The 16,129-nt window shown below is 44.8% G+C and overlaps 1 protein-coding gene across 1 annotated transcript; it reads right to left on the reverse strand.

Annotated features, from left to right (window-relative positions):
* Positions 1–365: 365 nt before the first annotated feature.
* Positions 366–13,431, reverse strand: MYORG (myogenesis regulating glycosidase (putative)). Its single transcript, XM_033935559.1, has 2 exons — positions 13,296–13,431; positions 366–4,477 (listed from the first exon to the last, which is right to left on the reverse strand). Exon 2 carries the CDS (start codon positions 4,296–4,298, stop codon positions 2,262–2,264), a length of 2,037 nt encoding a protein of 678 aa, XP_033791450.1. The 5' UTR covers positions 4,299–4,477; positions 13,296–13,431; the 3' UTR covers positions 366–2,261.
* Positions 13,432–16,129: the final 2,698 nt, after the last annotated feature.

A 16,129-nucleotide genomic window follows, 5' to 3' on the forward strand; every position in this document is an offset into this window, starting at 1 on the left:
CAGAGGTCAGAGATGGTGGGGGCAGGTGCTTCATATCCCGTATGCTGGATCAGCTATCATAGACGAGATGAAACTCAACAGAATGGCTATTTCTGAAGGACACAGCAGGCGATGTTATCGCTGCTGGAGCATCCCCCCATTAGTCACTGAACTTAAGTCAGTTGGAGTTTAAGCAGAAAAAAAGAGGCAGAACACAGGGAAGAAAGCCAGGATCCCTCGACAAGAGCAGTATACTCTGTACGTAGGAAGGACAATATTCGGCAAACCTCAAGCTCTTCCTGCAGGGTTGTAAATCTCACCCGCCTTGCTCTCACTAGTTTCAAAAGAGATGGCGTGTTCAGATTGGATGACAGAAAGACACGCCATTATTGCTGCTGGGCAAACTGCCCATTTCTCTCCTTTTATTAAAGGTAAGCGAGATGCGCAAGTCTTTTCCACGTAGTTGATCTTAAAATTTGGACATGTGAAAATGCTCCTGCTTCACAGTATCAGCACTCAATACTATAGTTATCCTTTATATATAGCTCTAAACATTATTAGATATATACAGTATATATATGTACACACCCACACACATAAAAACACCCACACACATAAAAACACATAGGATACACTCCCGATAGGGTGCTTATCTGGCCTCGTAGGCATGGACTTGTCAGCCACACAAACCCAGCTGTTCAGAAACAAGGCACTGGTGGTACACCGTGTCCGAGTATCAGCTTGTTATGCAGAAAAAAGCATGTGTGCACCTACACCTACAAACGATTCTATACAGTCTGCACATGTGACATACTTAGGAGCACATGTGACTGTATTTTTGCAATGCTTATAGACCTACATTATTTTTTAATTTAAATGTAATTGTGATTTTCCACCCAGCGGTGTAGCAAGGGTAGAGCGTACTGCCCTCAGCGCTGACTTGGTGGAGGCACCAGCGCCTCTTCCCCCCCCCAGGATGGGTCTCTGAAGGGCGTTACCTCACTGCTACCTTTTCAAATCTTTGCCGGCAGCAAGTAGGCTGTCCTATGTACTGCCCTTGATGGCTGCATTCCTCACTTGATGTCACTTCCTGTTTGCAGGGCCCAGGAAGTGACATCAGAAGGAAGGCTCAGCTGGCGCAAACAGTGGGTATTCCAGCCAGTTCGCTGCCAGTGAAGATGAGAAGAGGTACAGGGAAATGCGCTGATGTCAGAGCGGCAGGGAAGAGTGCAAGGGGGGGGGGGGCATGGGTGGCGATGCTAACCTCCCACACTACACCACTGTTTCCACCTCTGCCTTTCCACCCCCTGCTGCTAATGCCTATTTTCTATGGAATCAGAAACAGGCATGCACCTTCTTAGCAATTAAAAATCCACGTATCTGGATTAGCCTTAGACTGGCTAACTAGTTTCACTCATGTACAAGGAGCCTGTACCGTTGAAAACGTACCCTATAGTAATTAGACAGCTGTACTACAGAACTTATTAAAAGGGAAACTAATATTTTTATCAAGAAATCTCCTTTGCCTGTAATATTTCAGTTAACGCACACAAGCTTTTCCCTTCCCTCCTCCTCGCTGGATGGTAACACTGTGCGTTTGCTCCAGAAGGGCCTCCCCCTATAAATCAGACCAGAAGCCTGCTTAGCATGACAAACTTGGCCTGACAGAAAGCAAGTATTCAGTACGCCTTCAAGCAGGGGCAGACTGGCCATTGAGACAACAGGGCAGTGCCCGAGGGCTTACCACAGTAGGAAGCCCACTGTGCCCTAAGCTCTATTTAATTTAATCACTTCTGACAGGTGGTTATGGTGGGACCCATTACCCTTTTTGTCCAAGGGCCCAGATCACTGTCAGTCTACACCTGCCTTCAAGAAAAGGCAGGTGAGAGTGCAGTCTCATGCAGCAAGGCACCACAATGCAATAATAATTAAAAAATATTAACAACAATAAAAAAAATGTAAGATAAAGGTTGTCTCCTGGTTTTATGTGGGCAAGCGAGATGAAGATTTACCTCTATATCCTCTGCCAAAAACCAGCACTATTTTGTGTCAGTATATTTTGGTATCTATAAGCACCACACAATATGCACAGCAACCATCCCACGATGAAACAGGGGGTACTTAAAATGCAAATCCAACTTTTCCCCAAACTGCAAGAACGCCTCACTTCTCAGTTCCCTCCCTCCAAAAACATTCATTCATTTGTATCAGAGCAGAACAACTATTCACTTTTTTGATTTTCGGGATAAGGCATTGTGACAGTACTGAAGTTGTCATGTAGTCTATGGCACCCAGATGAAGTAAGCAACTTCGTCCAGGTCAACAGGATAGTCTGTCAGAAGAATGGGTGTGTTTTGGAATAACTCTCCTTTGTAACTCCGCCATTTGCCAACGGGGAGGTACACGTCCCTTTCCTGCTTGCCCATTTCCAGGACAGGGGCCACCATTAGAGTGTCTCCAATCAGGAATTGAGAGTCAATTTTGTGGGCAGTTTCGTCACTTGGAGAAATCCACCAAATTGGCCTTATGATTGGATCCCCCGTGTCAGTTACCTCCCCTGCAAGTTCTATTAGAAGAGGGGCCACCAAGGATTCACGAAGCTCTGTGAACTTCTGCGCAATTTCAATCACCTCCTTGCTGTAAAGCCAAGGGGGAACAGAGAATTGCATAGAGGGCATGAAGGCAGACACTTCGAGCCAACGAATATACAGCTCACGATCTGGCTTTTCTTCACCTCCACCGGTTCCATTTGCGTAGGCGTTCCCACCAATTATATCAGGCAATATGAAAGGGTAACCCAACATACTTATTGTGAGAACCGTAGGAATCAGAGACTTAAGCCCAAGTTCATACCCCCATACAGAATCACGATCAATGATACGGAAGAAACAAGATATGTTTTGGGACTGGTAGCCCACTCTCACTTCAGCACGATCATAGAAAGGAATAGCCATTTCTGTATACCGTCTACTAAAAATGCTTGGATCAGATAAGGGCTTGAATGTGCTAAATTGTTTGGGAAGGTAGCTGACCTCCCCAGCATCAAACTTGAAAGATGAGATACTGTACTTGGACCGGAGTCTCTTCAAATTATTCTGAAACCACTCTCGTGCTGATGGGTTTGTAAAATCCAATATAGCACCAATGCCATTCCACCACTTTACCATAGCTGGAAGTCTACCAGTTGGCTCCTTGATGAAGAGTTGGCCTTCTATCCCAACTCCGAAATTCGAAGAATTATAATTTATGAATGGATGCATCCATAGTGTAACTTTAAATCCCTCTTCTTTCATTTTTTTAAACATTTGTGTTGCATTAGGAAACTTAACTGGATCAAAATCAAAATCACCATAGGCTTTTGAGTACATGTCGTCTACTTCAATATGACTGCAATTGAACTTATATTTTTTTATATTTTCTGTGAAAATTACAAGTTTGTCCTGGTCAATGTCCGTCTTGTACAGTGCCCATGTTGACCAAATTGGGTATCTGAAGGCACTTTCTGAGGGTTTCTTTGTGGGTTTGTTAAAGTAACGTCTCACCATGTATTTGTGGATGGAAGTCACATCTGACCCTACACAGACACGATAGCTCAATTCTGGGAAAGGTGGCTGTCCCACTGGAGGCTGGTAGGAAGAATTGTTGTACCTTGCTTCAAAGAAAAGTGACTTCTCAGTGCTATTCCACCCAAGGTGGAAAGGAACAGAGTCATTAATCTTGATGGCTGCTGCATTTGATGATAGCCAGTATCTTTCCATGATGCCTCCAAAGCTGTCCCGGAGTGAGTAGATATCGCTTGTGACAAATGGTTTGGGTTCCTGGTATCCTGAGATCTTGATTGGCCAGTGCTGTACAGCCATTTCTGCTCCTCCATACCAGTGGGCCTCATCCCAAAACATGGTCTGTCTAACCACGGTATCCGCCACAAACTCTTCCCAACGAATTCTGTAGCACATCACAGTATCTTTTGGTTTGACAGTATGAATGAAAAAATTCAGTTTCCCTTTGTCTGAACTGGAACAGGTTAAGTTTCCCCCTACTTTGGAACATGACTCTAGGTCAAGGCTGCCTGACTGAAAGGCTACTCTAAAGACTACCTTTCCTTGCTGGTTCTTGATAATGTATCCATTTTTCTTCAAGTCCAGAAGTTCAGTCTTAAGGTACTCTGCCTTTCGGAGAGATGCGGAGTAGTAACACCATGCCACCACTGCAAAGATTAACAAGAGGATACCAAAAAGGACTGCAGCAATCAAGGGCTTAAGCTCTTTGGATGGCTTCTGCTTGACAGGGGTAATGTTCTCTGGCAGAAAGGTGTACATTGTAGCAGCTTTCCCGGAGTCTTCCTTTCTAAATTAGTAAAGCTGCAGCTTATGGCTGAAGTCCCAAGGCACACGCACCTTAGTGGGCAGATGACTTTGCATCCTTCAGTTGACTTTGCAAGCTCCGTTGTAAAGGTAGATGCCTGGCGAGGGGCAGCTCCAGTTATCTGTTCATATTTCTGAAAAAGGAAAACACGTGCTTTCAGTGAGTATGTGTATTTCAATTAATAAACACGTCAGTGTGTTAGCAATTGAAACGTTATGCAATCAATGTGAAGGCATGCAAAAAATCATGGACAGATCCAGATCTCTACCGACAGAATGAGAATACACTCCTAAACTGACATAAATGTCTTGTTGGGACATGGTGGGAAAAATGCACCACTTTTGCAGTGCAAGAATTTTTGCTATGAATTGAGTTGGTCAAGAGGGCTGATTTTGCAATGTGACTGCATGTTTTATTGACCAGTGGAAGACCTGGAATGGCCTCAGAAAACTTACATTGATAAAGCATGTTGAGCTGCTTTTCTTGTGCACCTTAATGATTTGTATGGTTTTGATTTTTTTGTGTGTGTTTTGTTATTGTATGTGCGTTATTGTAACCCACATAGTTTTGTGGGATATGTGGGCTATAAGACTGATAAGTAAATAAATAATCCAGCCAAAATACCTTGGGCAAAATAGGTCTGTGCTCTAAACCCTACAATCACACACAATACAGGGTGGGCCAAAAGTAGGTATACAGTATTTATTTATTATTTCTTTTTATTTTACAGGTATTGAATGGGTGTAATATACCACTGAATGATAATCAAATAAAAGTGAAATGGTGTATCTGATACAAAACCAACAACAAAAAGAAAAACCTGTGTTCCACACTCAGGTAGGAGAATCCCAAAACAAACACAAACAAGGTGGAGTAATTGACTCTGGAGGTTCTGCCCTCATTGTATGAGTAAAGTGTGCTCTGTGGACTTAAATTCATAGAGAGCTTTGCATCTCTCAGAGAGCTAGGCTGCAACCACAGGGCTTAAACCTGCCCTTCTTCTTCAGTCTGAGAGAGAACAGTTGCCATATTTGTAGACAGTATGGCTGTATGAGAACCTGAATTTAGCATTGTTCCTCACCAGGTTTTCACCCTTTATTTCTAACAAACTAAAACAGCTTAGTTTTGTATCTAAGTCTGGAGAACAGTGTTATTTCCACAAGGTGTGGACACACTCCCAGCTCCCTTTTTGGATAGGGAAAGCTGGAAGAGTGAGAAGATTCTGTGACAGAGTTGAACTGCCATGAAGTCATCAATTGCAAGTGTTTATTCTTTACTTCGTGTTATTAAATATAGAGTCTAGCTGGTAACACTAAGATTACAGAAGTAAGGGTTAACTGAATAGGAACATCTTACAATTGCCAATATAACACAGAGGAGTCCTTGCTTTCAGTACCAAAGCCTGAGGAGACTTCAGAGTGAGGAAATCTATAAAGACTATACAGTAAAGCTATAGCTGTATAGTGAGCTATAGTCAGCATACTGGATGTTGCAGGAAAAATTTATTAAAAATATAATGTCCAATTATAAAACATAAAAAATAAAAACACCACAATATCTGTAGGCAAAAGATAATAATACATATACCACAAACAACTGATTGCTTACAAAGATGGTACATCCAGCTACAAACTGAGCTCTGGCACATATACCAAAATTATTTGCTTCCTCAAGGTATTTTGACCAACATTCAGGACCCCTGATGAAGGCATAGTTCAGCCGAAACACAGATTGCATTGGGTCCAAAATAAGTTGTCACCTTTGTGAGCAATCAGTTGTTTGTGGTATATGTATTATTATCTTTTGCCTACATATATTGTGGTGTTTTAATTTTTATGTTTTTATAATTGGACATTCCCACCCCCTACCCCCTTTCATGAGACTGCATTAGGGTTTTTTATCACCAGCCACGGCAGCAAAAGCTCTGACGTTCATAGAATTCATAAAAGGGGGGTGGAAGGAGGGTTATTTTTAATAAACTTTGCCTGAAACATCCAGCGACGATTGCTCCACCCTGTTTGTCTGATACAAAAACTTCACACAAATGTTATTTGTGATACCTGTATAATAAAAAGAAATAATGAGTAAATACAGTACTGTACAATATTAAAACAAATAAAATTGTGCACCCCCCTCCCCTTTTTGCAGAGATATCTAATTTCCAGGGACCAATGTATGTCGAAATATATTTATTAAATAGCCAAGTGCACGCATACAAAGGTAACAAAATAAGACAGTTTTCTTATATATCCGCACATTATAATCCCCAACTACCCCCCCACCCTCCCGACCCACCCTACAAACCAACAGCGTGAGCACCCAAACAATCACAACTCCAAATCAAACATTCAAAAGTCTGCTCCAGGCGTGAGGAGTCAGATCCATCCAAAAGTGTTCCCAAATTGCCTGAAAGCGGCATCCCGGACCCCCATCAAGAGCTGCAAAGTGTCTACGCTCCAAAGAGGCTTGAATGATCATCAAGGATCTCCAATGACTATATGTCGGAGGGTCAGTTGACAGCCAATTGGTCAAAATGGCTTTTTTGCCCAATAACATCACTCTAGCCATAAATCCCGACAATCCTTTAGGTGTAGGAGACGTTATCTGGAAAAATCCAAAACGTGCTCTGGGCGTAGGCAACCATCGCCTGCCCCATAATGAGGTCGTGTAGTGTCCCAAACCAATTCCAGGGACCAATGTAAAGCACATATTTAGCAAGGACACCCAAAGCATGGACTCAGAATAAAGACGACTATACCTAAGAAGTGAAATATATTAATGAAATAAAGAATTAAAATAAGAGGAGACCTAGGAATAAGACCAAAAGAGGATGCTACAAAACCTGGAAACAAGCAAGGACTTACGGTTGATAACCAGTGCTGCTAATGTGCTCTGAACTTCCATTTAACAAGGCTACAGCTAAATCCAACATCCTGTAGAGCATTGCACAGTACAATGTTTGAAAGATGCCTCCAATCGTAAATGGATCATCTATATCTATTAATAGATAACGGTGGGTTTCCTGAAAGCTGAAACGCTACAGGGCAGGAGGGACACCAGCAGTTAAAATTAACTCTATAGCTGGAACACACTGATAAAATTCCCTTTACAGTCACTTGTTCTTGCAAAAGACTGAAAACCAGTCCTGGGGGCATGGGGCAAAACGGTTAAATATTTACCTGGATAAGATCATATATCAATACAAGCTGCAGCTTTACAGAGATAACTCGTCTAATGCAAATAAGAAGATAGACCAAGTAACCAGGACCAGGTAACTTAATTATGTAGAGATTACTGGAAAGTTGCAGAGGACAAGTTTTAGGCCAGAGCAGAGTAAAGAGTTCTGCTTGGGAAGGGGGTAAAACGCGGACCTCACGGACCTGATCGACCTCGTGGATCTAAAACCGCACGTCCTTAAAAATCTGAGGTCCATGCTACTTGTAGTTAGTTTTTGGTTCTGACGGACCTTGGTGACAATTTAGCTCTGACGGATCCGTCTCAGCATAGGGAGGGAAAAGTATTAGGATCCGTCAGAGCTAAAATGTCTTTCCCGCGCCCGAGGAACCAGAGGCTTCCCAGAATAAGTAATCAGTCAGTGTAAGTTATTCAGGGATGGGAAGACAGATCGCCAGAAATAGGTGTGCCTGCTACAACGTCTGAGGATATTTCAATTAAAAGCCGCAGAACTGTTTGGGCTGATTCATTCCTGCCACTGTTTTCCACTTACACACTGCGCGTCAGCTCTGACCTCTGTAATGTGTCAAACTCCAATTCCAACCTGCACCAAAGCCCGGAGACGTCACTCCTGGACGGCAAAGCTCTCCCACCCCCCACAACGGTAGTCTCTGGCTCTGACAGACCTCGATGACAATTTAGCTCCGACGGATCCTAATCCTTTTCCCTCCCTATGCTGAGACGGATCCGTCAGAGCTAAATTGTCACCGAGGTCTGTCAGAGCCAGAAACTAACTACATGGTGCTTTGGTTTTAAAATACCCTTCCTATTGTTTTTTCCTTTTTTAACTATACCCAAATATTGTAACTTTTACCCCTTTTCCTCAAACTCATGTATGTATAGTTTTAAATTTGAAATTTGTATTTTTTTGTAAGTTTCTTCTATCTAAATTGTAATATGTACATCGCCTAGAATCTGTAATAGGCGATTCATCAAAAATTGAATAAACTTGAAACTTGAAGTGGCACGGACCTCAGATTTTTAAGGACGTGCGGGTTTCGATCCGCGAGGTCCGTCAGGTCCGCGTTTTACCCCTTCCCGCTCTCCTTTAAGAGAGTTGTGAGCCAGATCTTAATCAAGTCCCAACGGAAGAAAAGCTAAAATTGTTATTTTATTTAAGTATTTATAAACTACTTATAACCTAAGTGGTTTACATTCAGGTACTCAAACATTTTCCCCTATCTGTCCTGGTGGGCTCACACTCTACCTGGTGCAATGGGGGATTAAGTGACTTGCCCAGGGTCACAAAGAGCACCTCAGGATGTTGAGGCTGTAGCTCTAACCCAGTGGTTCTTAACCTTGTTGGAGGTACTGAACCCCACCAGTTTCATATGCGTGTTCACCGAACCCTTCTTTATTGGAAAAATAAAATATGATTTTTACAAATTCAAAACATAGGTATACAGTGAGGGAAAAAATAATATCGATTTTGAAAACAAAAAAGTTCTCCTATATTTCGAATAATCATGCAATTAGGACGCTGACTCCCACCACGTTCCGACCACTTTCGTATTTTGCTCGACATAGTTAGTAAGGGATTAAAATATTAAGATAGGTATCACACGACGTACCATCACAACAGTTACAATTCGACTACTGTGCGCATCAAATCCCCTGCAGCGCAGATAGGCCAAGCGATGTTGCGTGATCACCTGCAGCCAATTATGGACAAGCAGGGCGTATCATCACGAAACATAAGCGCTTCGGTCACGTTCAATCATCTATCAGTTAAATCACAAATTGATTGATAAGGCGTTAGTTACAGATTGATAGATCAAGAAACCGAGTACACGATCAGTCTTGATCAAAATCACTGAATAACCGATAGATGATTGAACGGGACCGAAGCGCTACACGAGTCGGAGGTGTGTTTTGACCTCCGCCGAACCCGCGAGACTGACTCGCCGAACCCCTGGGGTTCGGTCGAACCCAGGTTAAGAACCACTGCTCTAGCCACGGAGCCACACACTCCCCTCACTCATTTTACATTCAGATTTGCCCTGCACCCTATTCTATAAAATGCATGTCTAAATTTTATAACAAGAAAACAGAGGGACTGGAAAGTCAATTCACATTCAAATAAACACATTTTCCAGTTATAATGCACACTGGTGGAACGTGCTCAATTCCTTAACCCCCTTATAAGCATGCAACTGCAGGTTAACTTCAAGCCAATAAAACTTAATAGGGGAAACGCTTCAGATGCTCCAAAGCTAGCATTGCTTTGAGACTTGAAAGGAGAGCTTGCATTGTTCAATAGCTCCCTTTCCCTTACCCCGCACACTCGATGAGTAGAGAGCACTTCAGAGCCCTGAAGAAATGATCGGTAGATCATGAAACGCTGGCCATCGTCGGCTCACTGGCTTATTGACTCAAAGAGAAAGTAGCAGTCACGGTAGTTAAAGATCAGTGCTGCTTTTTTTGTTTCAAGCATAACCTAAGGGGTTTTATTTTTTTTCCGCCAATGATAGAAAGCTGAAAGGGAGCTATTGAATAATGTAAGCTCTCCTTTCAAGTCTCAAAGCAATGCTGGCTTTGTAGCATCTGAGGCATTTCCCCTATTATGTTTTATAGGCTTGAAGTTAACCTGCAGTTGCATGCTTATAAGAGGTTAAGGAACTGAGCACGTTCCAGCAGTGTGCATTATAACTGGAAAATGTGTTTATTTGAGTGTCTAAATTTGATATCACACAACTCAAAAAGGGGCATGACTGTGGGAAGAGAATGGGCGGATCAAGGGCATTTAACTTATGTATAAATGATCTGGAGGTGATTAAATTTGCAGACGACACACAACTGTTCAAAGTTGTTAAAACGCATGCGGATTGTGAAAAATTGCAGGCGGACCTTAGGAAATTGGAAGTCTGGGCGTCCAAATAGCAGATGAAATTTAATGTGGCCAAACGCAAAGTGATGCACATTGGGAAGAATAACCAGAATCACAGTTACCAGACACCTTGGGGATTAGCACCCAAGAAAGGGATCTGGGTGTCATCGTAGACAATATGATGAAATCTTCCCCCCAATGTGTGGCGGCGGCGGCCAAAAAAGCAAATAGCATGCTAGGAATTATTAAAAAAGGGATGGTTAACAAGACTAGGAATGTCATAATGCCCCTCTATCGCTCCATGGTGCGACCTCATTTGGAGTATTGCGTTGAATTCTGATCTCCTTATCTCAAGAAAGATACAGTGGCGCTGAAAAGGTTCAAAGATGAGCGACCAAGATGGTAAAGGGGATGGAACTGCTTTCGTATGAGGAAAAACTAAAACGGTTAGGGCTGAGGGGAGATATGATTGAAACATAGAAACATAGAAATAGACGGCAGATAAGGGCCACGGCCCATCTAATCTGCCCACCCCAATGACCCTCCCCTACCTTTCTCTGTGAATAGATCCCACATGTCTATCCCATTTGGCCTTAAAATCAGGCACGCTGCTGGCCTCAATCACCTGAAGTGGAAGACTATTCCAGCGATCAACCACCCTTTCAGTGAAAAAGAATTTCCTGGTGTCCCCGTGCAGTTTCCCACCCCGGATTTTCCACATTTCAGACCTATATTCCTTCAGAAGAATGCAAAGTGTGCTCAGGATAACACAGTGGTCTCAAACTCAAACCCTTTGCAGGGCCACATTTTGGATTTGTAAGTACAGTACTTGGAGGGCCGCAGGGAAAAAAATAGTTAATGTCTTATTAAAGAAATGACAATTTTGCATGAGGTAAACATCGTTATGGTTTATAAATCTTTCCCTAATTGCTTTTGATAATTTCAGCTATACACAGCTGCATGCAGACTATCTAAACTTCACTTTCTGCATGTTGCACTGCTTGCAGCTGTGTATAGCTGAAATTATCAGAAGCAATCAAGGAAAGATTTATAAACTATAAAGAGTTTTACCTCATGCAAAATTGTGATTTAGATTTTGGTGTAGTCCTCTAGGCTTTTTTGTAGAGGGGAGAATCAAGATTCGACTTGTGCCTTAAGTGTCTGCAACCGCCTTCAGCTCTCGCCTCCTCCAGCACTGGACACAACCACCATCTTACATCAAGCAGTCACCGCCCGGAGAGATGGCGAATTTCGTGAGAGTTCACGAGATTATGTGCACCCGCACAAGCTGCACTGCCTCCATACGCTCTGGAACGTTGCACGCCTCACCGCCGTAACCTCACGCAAGCTCTTTCCTGCGTCTGCAGGCGATTGTCCTCGCCGCTCCACCTCAAAATCGCGTACAGACGCAGGAAAGCGCTTGCGTTGAGGTTACGGCGGAGAGGCGGGCAACGTCCCAGAACAATGGTAACATACTGAGGGCCTCAAAGTAGTGCCTGGCAGACCGCAGGCGGCCCATGGGGGCGCGAGTTTGAGACCACTGGGATAACATGTATAAACACAGAAGTCACACTGAGCATCGAAGCTCTCCAAAGCCAGCCATAAAATGCATTAAGCCAGCTCAATATGAAGGGATCATCTGAAACGCCTACGCCGACCAATATTTCTACATATCTACCCCTATCACTTTGCTTATGTTTCTTTAGAGCAGTGATCTCAAACTCGCGGCCCGGGGGCCACATGCGGCCCGCCAGGTACTATTTTGAGGCCCTCGGTATGTTTATCATAATCACAAAAGAAAAATAAAACCGTTTCTTGATCATATTTCTCTTTAGCTATAAATGACAATATTATTATTACGACTTAGCCAAAAGGAAAGATTTATAAACTAAAAGAGTTTTTACCTCATGCAAAATTGTCATTTCTTTAATAAGACATTAACTAATTTTTCCGAGGCCCTCTAAGTACCTACAAATCCAAAATGTGGCCCTGCAAAGGGTTTGAGTTGGACACCACTGCTTTAGAGTGAGTGGTGCAGTGGTTACAGCTACAGCCTCAGCACCCTGAGGTTGTGGGTTCAAATCCTTGTGACCCTGGGCAAGTCACTTAATCCCCTCATTGCCCCAGGCACACCAGATAGAGTTTGAGCCCGCCAGGACAGATAGGGAAATATGATAAAGTCCCTCAATATGGTATATAAATAATAAAATGAATAAATAAAATGTCCTGCTCCCTAATGCTCAGTCACTTCGCCCTATATCCTCCGACTTGGTCATCAGGCAGCCTGCAAGACTGTCAAGGGAGAGAGAGGCCTTCCTCCTGCGTGGCACTGTGCTGGGGGCAAGTTTTGCCTCGGAAAGAGGGCAAATCACGTGTCTTCTGCACAGCATCCCACCCAGTTTACCAAACGCAGGGGGATTAGTGTCATCTGTCAGGAGCCATGCACTCAGCCAGCCTGTCAAAGCGTGCAGCATGCCATTTGCAGAGCACCAAACGAAAGGGACCCCCCAAGTCTACGTGCGAACCCCACCATCGCCTTCTGCCACCCGTCTCAAAGGCTGCAAGTGGTGCAGTTTGTGCAAAAGTGCGTTGCAGAGGGAAAGGGAGGCTTCAGTTGCAGCTCCCGGGGCTCAGGGCGGCGATCGGATCCGCTCTTCTATTTCGGGGGAGCGAGGGAAAAGCAGGATCTCCCGGATTCCCGCGCTTTAACAGTCCTGAAATCCGGATGTGCAGTTTGGGGGTGCCTCAGCAGGGGAGGGGGGTGTGTCGATCCCCGATTTCCACCCTGTCTTCACCCCCGGGTTGAACCCCCCCCCCCCAGAAGCAGATCAGAGGAGCCCAGCTCCCCCCCCCAGTCTCCCCCCCAAAAAAAAACAAGGCAAGAACTCACCCCTCCGACCCAAGTGGCAACTTGCAAAAAGCACTGCAACACTGTAACTAGTCCAGGAAACGCAGGCGCCGCCTCCCACCCTCCACCTTTTGGGCTTTTTTGGTTGTTTTTTTTTTCATTTGAACCTGAGCTTTCATTGGCGGCCTCCCCTATCCGTCGCGGGGAAATGGGTGGGTCGGGAAGCGGAGCGCGTGGGATTCTGGGAGTTGTAGTTCCCGCCTCCCCTCGGGGGGTCTCAGCGGGCGCAACACGTGACTCGTCTCGCGGGGAAGCCCCGATCGCTGCCAGAAAAAGGATTGAATTAGCCCCGATGGGAAACCTGGCTGCAAGGCTTGTGCTTGGGATGCATCCGGGATTGATTGGAGAAGGAGCAGCTTTTCTCTCTGCTGAGCTCATGGTCTCGTGCTGGGTTTCTCTTTTCATGTCAGTCATTTAGAGCAGTGATTCCCAACCCTGTCCTGGCCAATCAGGTTTTCAGGCTAGCCCTAATGAATATGCATGAGAGAGATTTGCATATGATGGAAGTGATAGGCATGCAAATTTGCTTCATGCATATTCATTAGGGCTAGCCTGAAAACCCAATTGTCCTGGTGTTACTCCAGGACAGGGTTGGGAACCACTGATTTAGAGCAGGGGTAGGGAACTCCGGTCCTCGAGAGCCGTAGTCCAGTCGGGTTTTCAGGATTTCCCCAATGAACATGCATTGAAAGCAGTGCATGCAAATAGATCTCATGCATATTCATTGGGGAAATCCTGAAAACCCGACTTGACTACGGCTCTCGAGGACCGGAGTTCCCTACCCCTGATTTATAGTGTCCTTTACTTTCTCATTCTTTGTTTCACTCAGAAAATAATTCCAGGGACTCTCCTTTTAGCCAATTACCATCATAAATTGTCTTCATTCAGTGCACCACTTCTCTCTCTATGCTCTCTTGTTTGTTTCATATATGCTTCTATTTTTTATTTTTTTTATTATTAAGAACATAAGAAAATAAGCATTGCTTTATTGGGATAGACCAGAGGTAGGCAATTCCGGTCCTCGAGAGCCGGAGCCAGGTTAGGTTTTCAGGATATCCACAATAAATATGCATGAGATAGATTTGCATCTCAAGGAGGCAATGCATGCAAATCCATCTCGTACATATTCATTGTAGAGATCCTGAAAAACCTGTCCTGGCTCTGGCTCTCAAGGACCAAAATTGCCTACCCCTGGGATAGACTAAAGGTCCAATAAGCTCAGCATCCTGTTTCCAAAAGTGGCCAATCCACTGTGCAGTGACATCAGTGACCTTTGTCCTGACTGGGCACTTGAAGACGTAGCAAAAGCCCCGAGGCTGCCTGATGAAACCGCGGCTGCTGCCGCTGCTGGTCCAGGGATGAGAAGAAGAGGAGTCCCGGCAGCTTAGGCAGAAGGCAGGAAGTCAGCCAGCGTCGGCGATCGGAGCAGAAGGCAGGAGATCAGCTGACATCAAGACAGGGGGAGCAGGGAAAGGGTAATACTGGACAGGGGTGAGGGAAAAGGAGAAGGGCTACTGCTGGACAGGGGGAGCAGGGAAGGGGTGCTGCTGAACAGGGGAGATCAGGGAAGGGGTACTGCTGGACAGGGGGAGCAGGGAAGGAGTGCTGCTGGACAGGTAAAAGGAAGGGAGAAGGGCTACTGCTGGACGGGGGAGGAGGGAAGGGGTGCTGCTGGACAGGAGAAGGTAAAAGGAAAGGAGAAGGGCTACTGCTGGATGAGGGGAGCAGGGAAAGGGTACTACTGGACAGAGGGGAGATAAAAGGAAGGGAGAAGGGCTACTGCTGGACAGGGGGAGCAGGGAAGGGGTGCTGCTGGACAGGGGGAGCAGGGAAGGGGTGCTGCTGGACAGGGGGAGCAGGGAAGGGGTGTTGCTGGACAGGGGGAGGAAGGAAGAGGTGCTGCTGGACAGGAGGAGGTAAAAGGAAACATAATAATAATAATAACTTTTATTTGTATACCGCAATACCACAAACAGTTCAGAGCGGTTTACAGAGGAAGAGACTGTGCATATACAGAGATAATACAGAGAATATTGTCAAGTACATTGGTAACAAATTTCAATTACATTAGTGAGTCGAAAGAGGTTAGATATAACCAGAAATATGTTGGAGATACAGCAGGTAATGCAGTGATATGGCATGACCGGTTCTCCTTCCAGATGGTCACGCCTACCTTCCAACCACGGCCGTCTCTCCCTTCCTTCACCTTTGCTCTCAGAAGGCACATAGTTAAAAGCACAGAAAAATTAAGTCACCAGACAACAAAGGTAGGGAAAATGATTTTTTCACGAATAAGCGTGCATATGCACTTGAAGCTCCATGCCTTCGTGCTTCCGTGCCTCTGCATGTAAAGTACACCGCTGTGCCTTCTGAGAGTAAAGATGAAGGAAGGGAGAGACAGCCGTGGTTGGAAGGTAGGCGTGACTGTCTGGAAGGAGAACCGGTCATGTTCTGAGAGAACAGACCGTGCGAGGTGGGGGAGAGAATCCCATTGTGAAGGAGTGGAGAGACAGTGGGGGTGTTGTGACTGGGTTCACTTGCCCAGGAAGCCAAGGAGCTGGAGGTAAAAAGGAGGAGAGCTACAATCGGACATCTTGCCTGCATCTCGGGGACGCATCCTACCTCCGCAAATGTCCCAGCTAGAAAACACAAAAAAAGCCAAATCCTCCCTCCCAACCGACTGGAAAGGAAATGAAATCCTTGCAGAGCGAGGGGAGACAGAAAGAAAGAAAGACAGACAGGGGACAGGGAAAAAAAACAGAAAAAAAGACAGACACACAGAAAGACAGGGGGCAGGGAGAGAGACAGAAACAGAA

The sequence above is a fragment of the Geotrypetes seraphini genome, chromosome 1 (genome assembly GCF_902459505.1).
Source record: "Geotrypetes seraphini chromosome 1, aGeoSer1.1, whole genome shotgun sequence".
Taxonomy (NCBI): domain Eukaryota; kingdom Metazoa; phylum Chordata; class Amphibia; order Gymnophiona; family Dermophiidae; genus Geotrypetes; species Geotrypetes seraphini.

Coding starts and splice junctions, on each gene's coding strand:
- MYORG (XM_033935559.1), bottom strand. CDS start 4,298: ATGTACACCTTTCTGCCAGAGAACATTACCCCTGTCAAGCAGAAGCCA.